General features: G+C 36.9%; 1 protein-coding gene across 1 annotated transcript in view; it reads left to right on the top strand.

The window, feature by feature from the left end:
• LOC101673390 (ceruloplasmin) overlaps window positions 1-9,439 on the top strand; it is a 30,795-nt gene extending 21,356 nt beyond the window's left edge. The window contains exons 17-19 of the mRNA XM_004755505.3: window positions 3,458-3,597; window positions 8,168-8,330; window positions 9,317-9,439. Of these exons, the coding sequence (XP_004755562.1) occupies window positions 3,458-3,597; window positions 8,168-8,326 (299 nt within the window). The 3' untranslated portion in view covers window positions 8,327-8,330; window positions 9,317-9,439. The remainder of the gene's footprint in view (window positions 1-3,457; window positions 3,598-8,167; window positions 8,331-9,316) is intronic.
• Window positions 9,440-14,438: the final 4,999 nt, after the last annotated feature.

Genomic DNA, 14,438 nt, shown 5'->3' with positions numbered 1-14,438 from the left:
GTCCACTAGCTGCTTCAACAGCTGGAACCTCTACGATGTTTCATACAAAGGAAACAGGGGAGGGTTCACACTTACCAGACTCGGCAGTTTAGAGAAGGCAATCACATAGGACTGTGGCGTAGATCACGTGGCCCAGGCTGGCAAATTTTTCCATAAAGGGCCAGAGAGTAAAGAGTGTAGACTTGTAAACCACACAGTCTCTACCATAGGCTATATTTTACTTTGCCATGGGGCACAAGGGCACTCACAGATAAGATATAAAGAAATGGAAGTGGCTGTGAGCCAATATAAAACTTCATTTATGGACACTGAAGTTTGTTTTTTTCATAAAGTTTTCACATGTTGGGAAACATTCTTTTTTGGTTTTTTTTTTAATCACTTAGAAATTTAAAACCCATCCTGCACTCAGGGGCCAGAGAGAAACAGGAAGTAAGAGGGCTGGATCTGGCCTAACGGCTGTAGACTTAGCTGCAGGGCAAATTCCAATGCTTCCGGAACCACACAGGTGATGTAAAACCGAGAATACCAGCTATCATTTCTGAATATCCTTCAGAAATGATATTCTAAGTCTCTTACCTGGACAGACACAGGGAGAGGTGGGGCTTGTGGCAAATTGGTGAGCACATGGTCTCATCCAATTTCCCACCAGGCAGACCGTTAAAAAACCCCATGCTCACCTACCAAAATTCTTTTGTCGATGGCTTGTGAATAGGCATGTCCTGTTTATGTCCCCCTGCCCATCTAGAATCATAGTAATGAGCCAATTATTCAAAGAACAAGCACATAAACAATCTCACTTGATCACAGTCACATTCAGTCAGACTTCTGGTCCCAGTCCTTTCACGGGTGGAAGCTCCGGGATGCAACTAGGTAAGGGATCCTTAAGTAAGGCAAACCCAAATGTGATCTTTTTCAACTTCTTCATTTTCTTCCCCCAAGATACATACAGTAAATTTGAAATTAATTCAAGGACTGCATCTTTGCTACCCATCATCTTTTAATATGCCTCGTGGAGGGCACAGAGCACCACACTGGTGCTGAGGAGATACGAAGGCCAGGAAGATGAGGCGTCTTCTCTCAAGCAGTTCACAGCACAGGGCTGGCCCATTTCTGCTGACCTGGAAGGGTGGGGGTGGGGGGGGTGCTGGAACAGAAATATCAACACAGTGCTGTGTTTTAAATTCTTATTTCCAAGACGGTCTTCCTGAAGGGGAGAGGACTTTGAGTTGAATATTTAAAGATGCATGGGAGTCTGTCTAGTAAAGAGGGAGGGGGGTGACATTCCAAGTAGATAGAAGAATGTGACCTAAGAAAAAAAGAAAAGCCCAGAGAATTGTGCAAGAGCTTGAATACCCTGTTAAGAATTTAGACACAATCTAAACTGGGGTTTCTCAAGCTTGCCACTCTTCATATTTTCCGTCTGGTAACTATTGGGAGGGGGTTGTCCTTGTGCATCATAAGATGTTCAGCAGCCTGCTTACCCTCTGGCCCTGGGAAGTCAGTAACACCTTTCCCCAAGTTGTGCAACTCAGAATATCTCCAGGCACTGCCATAAATGTCCCCTGCAGGACAAAATCCAGTTAAAGACCACTGTGCAGAAGGCACCAAAGGCACCAGAAGAGGGAACAGTAAGTAGAGGTGCATACTCTAGGAACTGCTTTGGCGATCAGCCAGGCCTTCATGCTCCAGGCCTAGTCTGAGCAGCATCAAGCATCGCTTGGGAGCTTGTTAGTAATGCAGAATTTCAGACGAAACAGATCTAGTAATTCATAATCTGCACTGGAATAAGATTCTCGGGATACATGCACATTAAAGTCTAAGAATCACAGTCTAAAGAAGTCTCCTAGTTTTTTCTATTTCTAGTGTATCCCTCCATCAGCTAAAAGTGTTAGAACCCAACCTCCATAGATATAGGGTTATAAATTAGATATTTGTACCACTGTATTAAAGCATTTTTGGCATTTCAACAGATGAACACAAAATAGAAAAGTAAAAAGGAGTTAATAATTATTATAAAAATATTTTATTTATATTTATCTTAATATTTAATTATTAAATATCAAACATAATATTTATTAAAATAAATTATTTATATATAATTAAATATAATATTAATTACATAATTTATATAAATAATATATAATTTATATGGTTTATATATAACTCCATATCATTTATATAATTTTATATAGATTAATATAATCTATATATGTAAATTTAAATATTTTATATTTATATATTGATATAAATGATCAATATCATATAAATATTATAATTAATATATTATTATATATTATAGAATTAATGTATAATTTAGTATATATTTATGCATTAATATTAAAACATAGTATTAATATATTATATTTATATTATATATTATATATTAATATATTATAATTTATAATTCAATTATATTAATTATTACATATTAATATATTACACATATTAATATTAATATGTTACATACTAGTATAATTACATGTTATATTACTGTTATATATGTTAATGCAATATTATATAGGATTACATTATATTATAATAATTTTATATATTATATCATATATTTAATTATATATTAAGTTAAAATTAACTTATATATTATACATAAATTATATTATATATTAACTTAATATATAATATGTAATTATATATTAGTGATGACTAAATTATATAATTGATTATATATAATTATATGTATATATAATTACATGCATATATAAAATACATAAATTATATATTATACCTATAATTAAATTAATATTTTTTTCCTATTACTCTTTGGAAACCGCAGCTATAGAGGATTAGAGCTAGAGAGAGAGACCCCAGCTCAAAGGCCATTCTACTCATACCTGTGACAGATCATGAAGGTCTGAATACAGCAAAGAACACACTCAATTTCTAAGCCTCTTATGATCACTTTAAACATACTTTAAATATATAGACACATTTAAATATCCATCAATTTATGTATCCATAGTGGTGAGATATTCTAGTGCAACCCAATTACTTAAAGCAAGCTCAACTCCTCATTTCCTGAGGCAAGAAAAACTCCCTGGAATTAGACTCATCCAAATAAATGGATGGTTTGGTCATGTTTAACAGCTTCCTTAGAAGGAATTTAACTTTCACATGGCCTCTGAAAACACATATGATACTTTCTATGAGGTGTTTTTTTAAAGCCTACATTATTTTATTTTTTATAATTTCGTTTTTTTTTTTTTAAGATTTTATTTATTTGACAGACAGAGATCACAAGTAGGCAGAGAGGCAGGCAGAGAGAGAGGAGGGGAAGCAGGCTCCCTGCCGACAGAGAGCCTGATGTGGGGCTCAATCGCAGGACCCTGGGATCATGACCTGAGCCGAAGGCAGAGGCTTTAACCCACTGAGCCACCTAGGTGCCCCAAACCTACATTATTTTAAATCTTTGTTGAATATAATACATTGTGTCCCTCCACAGCAATTAATGGAAGAATGTTTGGAAATAACCAAGGTCTGACGTTCCATGTTGGGGATGAAGTGAATTGGTATCTGATTGGCATGGGGAGTGAATCTGACCTGCACACGGTTCACTTTCACGGCCACAGCTTTGAATACACGGTAAAAGCCCTGGGCAGTGTCACCTAATTATTGTTGTGTCTTGTGAAGCAGTTATGGGGGCAGCGTGGCAGGATAACAGAACTAGAAAGGAAATGACCCAGCCAGAACTGAAGTTCAACACCTACAATCTGTAACATACCGGGTACATGTAAATAATTATACATTTAGCTCTTTGTATCCCGTGGACACTCAGAAAGTGCTTATGAATGCAGGAAGGGCACTTCTCACTCTAACCTGGTGTTACCTGATAGGTAAATAAGACTTCTATCATCATCTCGAGTTTCACCCTTTCTATCCCAACTTTTGTTTTCAAACCCTTAGTAACTTAAGAGAAAAACAATTGGAACACATACATTTTGCCACACTTTCTTTCTCCATTTTTCTGGACTCCATTTAAAGTAAATTGCAAACATCATGGTTCTTCCCCTAAGTACTAAATAAAGTCATGTGCATCCTAAGACTAAAGAATTTCTGCCCCATTGTGCTAACATTATCACACCCCATGTTAACATTAATTCAATAGTATAATCTATCATATAATCCATCAAATAGTCCCAGTTATCCCCAAAATGCTCTTTCTAATGATTTTGTTTTGTTTTTAATTCAGGATCTAATCAGCTATACATAGCATTTGGTTGTCATTGTCATATCTCTCCTAAAATAAGTGATTTTTTTTTTCTCGATCCTTCATGGCATTTCATTTTTGAAGGGTCCAGGCCAGTTGCTGACCATTGTAGAATGTCCCATATTCTGCCATGGTCTGATAGTTTCCTCGTGATCAGAGCCATGTCAAACATTCTTGACATGAACAGCACATAAGTGATATTATGTGCTTTCCATGTGACACCAAGAGGTACATGCTGATAAGAGGTACTGACATTGTTTGGGCTGTTTGATAAATTTATTGGGATGATCCCTACTATTTTTCTCCATTTATAAAAACATCATTTTCCCCTTGTAATTAATAAGCAAACTGTGAAGTGATTTTTTTAAACATACCTTATTCTCCAACTATATTTCGCCTTGTAGTTTTAAAAAGGATTTATTGATGAGTGTTTCTGGAATCAATTTTTACACTAGGAGTTATAAATGGTAACTTTCTAATTCTGTCATTCCTTCAGCATTTGTTATAACATAAAAATGCAGAATTAGGTGACAATTGGCTTTATGGTAACCTTTTAAAATAACTATCTTCATCTTTTTCTCTTGTATGTATTCTTAGTCTATTTCTCTGTCTCAATAGCTTTTCCCCCATCTCACCTTCATACTCTTTACTGGAGTTGTTTCACTGACCATCTTTTCCTGGACATCTCTCTAATTTATTAAAAATATTTTAAGGTTTATTCTTTCCCTTTTCAGTGTCCAGGTTAGTGTCACTTATTTACTTAAGAAGCATCTTCTTTATCTCTTCATCCTCATTCCTTATATACACATTAATGTACAATTGAGGACCAATTATATTTCATGCATTTGATACCTCATTTAGTTCAGCCACTTGGCATAATACAGTTCAACTTTTGGCGTTGATAAAAGTTTCACCTAAAGCTTTCCTAGATTCTAGGAGCACCTGGGTGGCTCAGATGGTTAAGCCTCTGCTTTCAGCTCAGGTCATGATCCCAGAGTCCTGGGACTGAGACCTGCATCAGGCTCCCTGCTTAGTGGGGAGCCTGCTTCTCCCTTTCCCTCTACTTCTCCCCCTGCTTGTGCTCTTTCTCTCTCTCTCTCTGTCAAATAAATAAATAAAATCTTAAAAAAAAAAAAAAAAAGCTTTCCTGGATTCTAGATGTATTATATTAGCTTCTGTAATGCTCAGCCTCAGACAAATTCGATGAGTCTGTATGACTTGATTTGCACCAAGCTTTATCAGTGTGCTGCTTTCTTTTCTGTCCTTTAATGAACACATTTATTCCTCTTAAACTTATTTGTTTTGGCTTAAAAACTATTTTTATTATTCTAGGGAACTTTACATGACAAAGTAGACAGAATAATATAATGTTCTCCTTTACCTTCTACCCAGGGCCAACAATCATGACCTTCTCCTATTGCCACCCACATTCCTTGTGTTTTTGAAGGAAAAGCCTTGATACAAGGGTTGTTATTCATAAGTGTTTACATTAGATTTTTAGGATTACAACAAAAGAGAGAGATTTAAACTCCGGGTATAGTTTTTAAGTGCGTTTAATGTTTAGTTCAGATTAGTTCAGTTTGGCAAGTGCTTCTGACATTCCTAGAACCATGCCAGGCATTGAGTGGAGAGAAAATCAAGAATTAGCTCTACATAAATGATTATAAGGCATCAAATTAAGTGGAATTTGTGGTACCATTTCTATAATGTTAATTAAAGCTAACCTTGATTAAGTACTTCTTATGTGCCAAATGCTATGCTTAGTTCTTTGCATGGATTTCTCATCGAGCCTTCCCACAGATAGGCACTATTTTATCACTGTTTCATAAGGGAATGAAATGAAGGATTAATAAAATGAAGAACTTTCCGATAATCAATAATTAGTAGAAGTAGGATTTGAACCCCCAGCTCTCACTCGAGAGTCCCTCACTCTCTACCTCTTCACAAAATTGCTCTTTTCGAAACAATCCTATTAAATTTAAGAAACAAAATGAACAAACAAAGAAAAAAAAAGAGACGAACAGGAAACCAGACTCTTAAATACAGAGAGGAACTGGTGGTTGCCGGAGAGGAGGTGGGCGGGAGGGTGAGTGAAATAAGGGAGATTGAGAGTTCGCTGATCATGATGAGCACTGAGAAAGGTATAGAATTGTTGAATCGCTATATTGTGCATCTGAAACTAATGTACACCTATGTTAATTATACTTGAATTTAAAAACAAGAATAATCCTATTCCTAGTACCAGCAGCTGTCAGTTCTAGCCACTCACTCTTTTTTTTTTTTTAAGGATTTTATTTATTTATTTGACAGATCACAAGGAGGCAGAAAGGCAGACAGAGGGAGAGGAGGAAGCAGGCTCCGTGCTGAGCAGAGAGCCGGATGAGGGGCTCCATTCCAGGACCCTGAGATCATGACCTGAGCTGAAGGCAGAGGCTTAACCCACTGAGCCACCCAAGTACCCCTAGCCACTCACTCTTAACCTCCCTCAGATGATCACAAATAGTCTTCCCCTCCCTTGAGGTGAAATTTAATTACTCTAGCATTAATGCAGCCTCTGGGCTTTACTCTCTAGATCTCCTGAGTATAGCAAAGCAGCCCTCTGGGGTTACTCACTTGGCCTTGGAACAGCCAGCCGCCTGTTCCCTGAGGCTGTGATCTCCCTTGATGCCAGAGCTCCAGATACATGGTGCATTGACTGGTGACTGGAACACTGTCAATTCTTAGTTAAAATTGTTTAGTATTGTTCTCTAAATTTCTGACATCTTAGAAATGGATCCCTGCCCCCCATCTTATTGTCACTGTAGATGCAAAATTAATCTTCCTAAATAAAAATGGCTCAGGCCCCAATCTACAGCTGGTAGAAAACACTCTGCCTCTCTGCTCTCTATTTTCCAGTATCTCCCACTCTCACTTCGTGCTTCTGCTCACCTCCCTTACCTCTCGCCTCACATGGCTGGCATTTTCTCATCTCTGTGCATCTCCAGAATGGAACACACCCCCATTTCCTCTAACTCCCCTTAACAACCACAAAAACAAGGCCACCATGGGTCATAGACGCTTGGTGAAATTTTGGAGGTAGATGAAGAGTTTTCCCCCCAATACTACACAGTGAAAGCATTTACCATTTGATTTAAACAACCCTGTCTTCAGTTATCCCTCTACCATGCATTACTGTGAAACACGGGCTTTCCACCTTTTTCTCTTACACTCAGTACTTCTTTCCTCACACTCTTCCTCTCCAGATTTGCTTAACATCTGTCCTCTCCTCAAATTATTCCAGACCCCATCTTGAGCTGCACTCTTCAACATGCCCCCATCCTCCAAGTACCTCCCATTGCATTATTCAGAGCAATTCATCTTCCTATGCTCTTCCAAATCCATCCTGATCCAGCCAGGCCCGGCCCTGGGGCTTCATTTTTCAAAATCAAAGTAGCCTGCAGAGGAGGTAGTCTTCTGAACATCTGGTTCTCTGCTTAGGAGAACAAATAGCCCCTAAGGCCCTCAGTCTTCAGTTCTGACCCCGGAAGGCAGATGAGCTCCTCTCCTTCCTGTAACCATGAGTTTTCCTGATTAGCTACACCTCAAGAAATGGTCATCTCACATCCCCAACATCCTTAGTTAGAAATACTTCAGTTAAAATTTTTGGGATTTGTAAGACCGGATGTTGTCTGAAATCTAGAGCTTTCTTCTGCAGGAGGCACTGACAAGGTATCCAACACCAAGAATGATACAAGATCCCTTTAGAATGAGATGTTTCTCTGTGGCCTATCCCTGAAATGTTCTCAGACTTTCTCCTTGAAACCCTCACTTGTACTCGGAAGAGAAGTGCAATGGCACCTAATGTTTTCTAATTGTTGTCTAACAAAGTATTTTAGAATTTATAGGGTATATAAATGACTAATACCTTTTATAAGTTATTTAATGGTGTTTTGTCTCCTTATTGAGGATACGGGAATCTATCGCTCTGACGTTTATGACCTTCCTCCTGGAGTATATCAGACTGTAAAAATGTATGCAAGAGATGTTGGGACCTGGTTATTTCATTGCCATGTTAGTGTTCACATTGAGGCTGGAATGGAAAGCACTTACACTGTAATCGAATGAAAAGGTAAGCTAAATTAATTCGAAGTGATCATATTTAAATTAACTATGTTTATATAAGGATATCTGACTCACTGAACATTTATATGATCTGACACACCATTCATTTAAAGATTGCTGTTTTGAAGAATACCTAGGTGGCTCAGTTGGTTAAGCATCCAACTCTTGATTTCAGCTCAAGTCATGATCTCAGGATCATGAGATGGAGCCCTACATTAGGCTCTACACTCAGTTGGGAGTCTACTTGAGATTCTCTCTCTCTCTCTCTCTCCCTTTGTCTCTCCCACCCACCACTCTCTCTCTCATTCTCTTTCTCTCTCTAAAAGACATAAATAAATCTCAAAAAACCTCAAAGATTACTGTTTTGAGATGACCAAGAAACTCTGGTATTATCTTCTTTCTCAAACTTAGGTAACCATTTCTAATCTGATAAAAGATACTTTAGAGTTATATGCATTATTTACAGACTCTTATAACATACACATAAGGATTTGAACAATTTATAGAAGATGAAACACAAATGGCTATTGAGCCTATAAAGATATCTAACCTTGCTAATAATCAAATCACTTAAACATTGTATTTAAACAACAGATACAATTGTTGAGTAAGGAAGCTATTGATTTGGCAAAGATTTCTTTTTTCAAAGATAATATCAATGACAGTGTGGTATTGAGTGAGGTAGGTACCTTACATATACTCTGGTAGAATTATAAAGTGTTTTCACAACTCTTGAAAAAAACTAAATAATGATTACATATTTTTTCATATTCAAATTACACTTTATTTCTTCTTATTCCCTTCTCTTCTCTAACACATTTTACTACTAACAACTTTAGGATGAAAATAATATCTTTATTTCTAAGATTTTCCTCAGTTCCTTAATTACTTAGGCTCTCCATGAAGTTATTACCCTTTTGGTCTCTTGATATAATGATTTAATATTCTGACTCAGTTACTTCTTAGAAAATCATGAAACTTTCTTTTCCACAGCCTAAATATCTTTCTGATATGAATGTTGACAAGACCATGAGCAGAGCTAAAGCTACTGAAGAAGAGATGAAGGAATCCAGGGCCTGGCTGAAGTCTCATGGCAATCTACCTGGAAAACAAGCTTGAAATACATTTTTTTTTTTTTGTCAGTTTTGTGTGTGAGCTTCCTCTTTCTGTCAACTGTGCCACGGCGGTAGAGTCTATAGTGGTGTAACAAGGTTTTCAACACATAGTGAAGGGAGTGGGCAAGAGGAACAAAGATAGCAGGTACAATCTGAAGTCTATCTCAGAAAGAAAATACACAATCCAAGACTAAACTACACCATCCGTAAGTGTGGAAAAAAAAAAAGAAAAAAGAAAGAAAGAGAAGAAATGCTTATAGTATGGTTGAAAATTTGAGTCAGTATTTAAAATGCAAATTCATGTATTATTATTAGACTGAAGGTTATAGAATGTGTAAATGACAGTTTTCCAGAACTAAGAATAAGGCCTCATGCTCTGTCTTTGTATCTGGCAATATTAACATTTGGGATGTGTTCTGCTACAAGTAACAGAAAACCCAGCTAAGCTAACTGAAACTAAAGCCAGCTAAGAAGATTACCAATGGTGTTTGTGGCAAACTTTTTAAGTAATCTAGGAGGCTGCTAGGGTTGGTCCAGTAACTTGATGGTGCAAGGGCCAGTTTCTTTAATGTCCTTGGCATTTCCCTCATGACTATTGCCTCATGATTGCAAGATGGTTGCTGCAACTCCAAATATTGCATATATACTGAAGGTAGAGAAGAAGGTAAAAAGAGTACCACCAACCACATATTCTTTTTTTTATCAGAAAAGTAAGTCTTCTGAGGAGACCCTGCCAACTTCTTCTGTCTCATTGGTCAAACCCCTACTCTCTGGCTATTCCTAACAGCAAGGAAGGCTGGGAAAGAGATTTTGTAGCCTCTGTAGAGGAAATAACAAGAAGAGGGGACTACAAATGTCTTGTGGGTTGTCTAAAAAACAGCTTATGCCTTAGACAGTAAGAATATTTAAAATCAGAAATTAGTTAAATAAAAGGGTTCAACATGAGAATTGAAACCAAAGCCATACTTTTCATTTTTTCTTACTTACAACTTCTTAACTTCACAAGTAATACATAAATACCCAGAATCTTATCAGACAAATCCCTGACACCATTTCATTTTACCCCAAAGTACTCCAGCTTGTGTCTCCAGAAAAGTACTTCTAAAAATTAATATGCTAATAATGCTATGATAACACTGGACAAAATTAACAATACTACTTCACTCTATGCTATTGAAACTAATAAGAACCTGCAAAATATGGATGAAACTAGCCACCCCTTTTTCCCATGAGAAGCATCCCTTTCTGAGAATTTTAAAGGTGCGCCTGATAAAACTACACCATTGTGTAAGAAATTGCTAAAGCTGTTGTCCAAATCTCACCAAAAGTAATACTTAACTTCATCTACTCATTCACTTATGAACACAATCTTAGACTCTGGGATTCAGAGATGGACAGGAGTCATTGTGTTGTAAAATGTACCCTAATTTAATGGATACATGAAGTACGATTTGATGAATGGAGTTGTATGGAAAGGTAGTCAATGGCATACATCTTAACAGGAACAGTTGAAGACGAAGAATGCATCAGTGGGATGTTTCTTCTGCACAACTATTGGAAGGTCCTCTCATTGTAATGATGAGTACCCATCATTTCAACAGAAATATTGTTAGTGCAAAAATTTTTTTAAAAAGGAATATGCTTTAGGAATATACACTTTCTTGGCCAAATTCTATACTTACCAAGAAAATTTTGTTCCATAACTTGATTTTCTAAGAAGATCTATAACCAAATTTTTTAAAAGATCAATAATATATGGCACATCTGATTGGCTCAGGTGGTAGAGTATGCAACTCTTGATCTCATGAGGGTCAAGTTCCATGTTGAGTATAGAGATCACTAAAAAAAAAAAAAATGAAATTAAAAAAATAAAAGACAGATAATAAAAATGTATTCTCCTTTACTTTTAAATGAATACATTACTATATTGACTAATTACTCAAGTTGGCAAAATTATCCAAAGTGAGCCCTCTAAACCTAGTCATCTTTTTGTGAACTGACAAAATGAAGGCTCTGAATCTTCCAACTGCCAGCCAGACCCTGGCCTGAATCCTTCCACAGCACAGAGAGACTGGGAAGCTCAGCCCAACATGGTCTCAAGCCATGTTCTAATGCCCTCAGCCCAACATGGTCTCAAGCCTTGTTCTAATGCCCTCAGGATCATAGTGCATCTCTGGGTCATGGAGGCCAAACCTGAATTCCAACCACTCTACTCACTAGCTACTCACAAGGTATAAAAACTCTCTTATCCATAGTTTCCTCACCTATAAAATGAAGATAATAATAATAATACCTATTCATGATATTCTGTATGCAAAATAATGGCCTCCCCCAAAGCTATCCTCATCCTAATCCTCAGAACCTATGGCTATGTTACTATTAATGGCAAAGGTAAATGAAGGTTGCAGATGGAATTAAGACTTCTCATCAACAAACCTTAAGATAGGGAGATTATTCAGGGTTATCATGATGAGTCCTTAACAGTAGAAGGAGGCAGAAGGGGAGGCCAGAGTGATACAATGTCAGGACTCAACCTGCCATTGTTGGCTTTGAAAATAAAAGGGGGCCACATAAGCCAAGGAAAGTGGGCATCCCCTAAGAACTGGAGCAGGCTAGGAAATGGATTCTACTCTAGAGCCTCCAAAAAGGAATGCAGCCCCACTGACACCTTGATTTTAGGCTAGTGATGCAAGGGTCAGAATTCTGACATATAGAACTATAAAATACTAAATTTATGTTGTTTTAAGCCACTGAGTTGCTGGTGATTTGCTAAAGCAGCAGTAAAAAAATTTATTTTTAAAAAGGAAAACTAATGCATCTGCCCAATTGGTTATTGTTAAGATAAAATGAAATAAAATTTATAAAGCTCTTGGCACTGCTCTGGCATACTATAAAGCTCTACTTGATGTTAGTGACTATTCTTATAGTTAGTATTTACTCACTCTCTTTTTTAAATTAACATATAATGTATTATTTGCTTCAGGGGTACACAGATCTGTGATTCATCAGTCTTACACAATTCACAGCACTTACCATAGCACATGCCCCCTCCAATGTCCATCACCCAGTCACCCCATCACTCCCACCCTCTTCCCCTCCAGCAACTCAATTTGTTTCCTGAGATTAAGAATCTCTTATGGTTTGTCTTCCTCCCTGGTCCCATCTTGTCTTATTTTTTCCTCCCTTCCTTTATGGTCCTCTTTCTTGTTTTTAATAATCCTCATATCAGTGAGATCATATGATAACTATCTTTCTGTGATTGAATTATTTCATTTAGCATAGTGCCCTCTACTTCCATCCACATCATTGCAAATGGCAAATTTGGGGGTCTTTTGATGGCTGCATAGTATTCCATAATATTCAATAGTATTCCATTGTGTGTGTGTGTGTGTACCACCTCTTCTTTATCCATTCGTCTGTTGATGGACATCTAGATTCTTTCCATAGTTTGGCTATTGTGGACATTGCTGCTATAAACATTTGGGTGCATGTGCCCCTTCAGATCACTACATTCATATCCTTAGGGTGAATATCCAGTAGTGCAATTGTTGGGTCAAAAGGTAGCTCTATTTTCAACTTTTTGAGGAACCTCCATACTGTTTTCCAGAGTGGCTGTACCAGCTTGCATTCCCACCAACAGTGTAGGAGGATTCCCTCTTTCTCTGCATCCTTGTCAACATCTGTCATTTCCTGACTTGTTAATTTCAGCCATTCTGACTGGGGTGAGGTGGTATCTCACTGTGGTTTTGATTCGTATTTCCCTGATGCCATGTGATGTTGAGCACTTTTTCATATGTCTGTTGGCCATTTGGATATCTTCTTTGCAGAAATGTCTGTTCATGTCTTCTGCCCATTTCTTGATTGGATTATTTGTTCTTTGGGTATTGAGTTTGATGAGTTCTTTACAGATTTTAGATACTATCCTTTGATCTGATATGTCATTTGCAAATATCTTCTCCCATTCTTTTGGTTGTCTTTTGGTCTTGTTGACTGTTCCCTTTGCTGTGCAAAAGTTTTTTATCTTGTTGAAATCCCAGTAGTTCATTTCTGTTTTTGTTTCCATTGTCTTTGGAGATGTGTCTAGCAAGAATTTGCTGTGGCTGAGGGCAAAGAGGTTGCTGCCTGTGTTCTCCTCAAGGATTTGATGGATTCCCATCTCACATTTAGGTCTTTCATCAATTTTGATTGATGTGTATCAATTTTTATGTATGGTGTAAGGAAGTGGTCCAGTTTCATTCTTCTGCATGTTGTTGTCCAATATTCCCAGTAACATTTCTTGAAGAGACTGTCTTTTTTCCATTGAATATTCTTTCCTTCTTTGTTGACCATAGAGTTGAAGGTTCATTTCTGGGTTCTCCATTCTGTCCCATTGATCTATGTGTCTGTTCTATGCCGGTACCATACTGTCTTGATGACTAGAGCTTTGTAATAGAGCTTGATGTCTGGAATTGTGATGACACCAACTTTGGTTTTCTTTTTCAACATTCCCTGGGTATTCTGGATCTTTTCTGGTCCATATAAATTTTAGGATTATTTGTCCCATTCCTTTTGTTGGTTTGTTTTTCTTTTTTTGTTTATTTGTTCTTTTTTATTGTTGTTCTTTGTTGTTGTTGTTGTTGTTGTTGTTTCATCTCTTTGAAAAAAGTTGATGGTATTTTGATAGGGATTACATTAAATGTGTAGATTGTTCTAGGGAGCATAGACGTTTTCATAATATTTTTTCTTCCAATCTGTGAGCATGGAATGCTTTTCCATTTCTTTGTGTCTTCTTCAATTTCTTTCATGAATACTCTACAATTTTCTGAGTACAGATTCTTTGTCTCTTTGGTTAGATTTATTCCTAGGTATCTTATGGTTTTTGGTAAAATTGTAAATGGGATAGACTCCTGAATTTCTCTTTTTTCTATCTTGCTGTTAGTATATAGAAATGTAACTGATTTCTGTGTATTGATTTTATATTCTGACACTTTACTGAAATCTTGTATGAGTTCTAGCAGATT

This window comes from Mustela putorius, unplaced genomic scaffold (genome assembly GCF_011764305.1).
Source record: "Mustela putorius furo isolate JIRA1106 unplaced genomic scaffold, ASM1176430v1.1 tig00003834_pilon_pilon_pilon, whole genome shotgun sequence".
NCBI classification, from domain to species: domain Eukaryota; kingdom Metazoa; phylum Chordata; class Mammalia; order Carnivora; family Mustelidae; genus Mustela; species Mustela putorius.
Note: the sequence above shows the minus strand (reverse complement) of the source record. Positions and strands in the feature narration are given on the sequence as shown.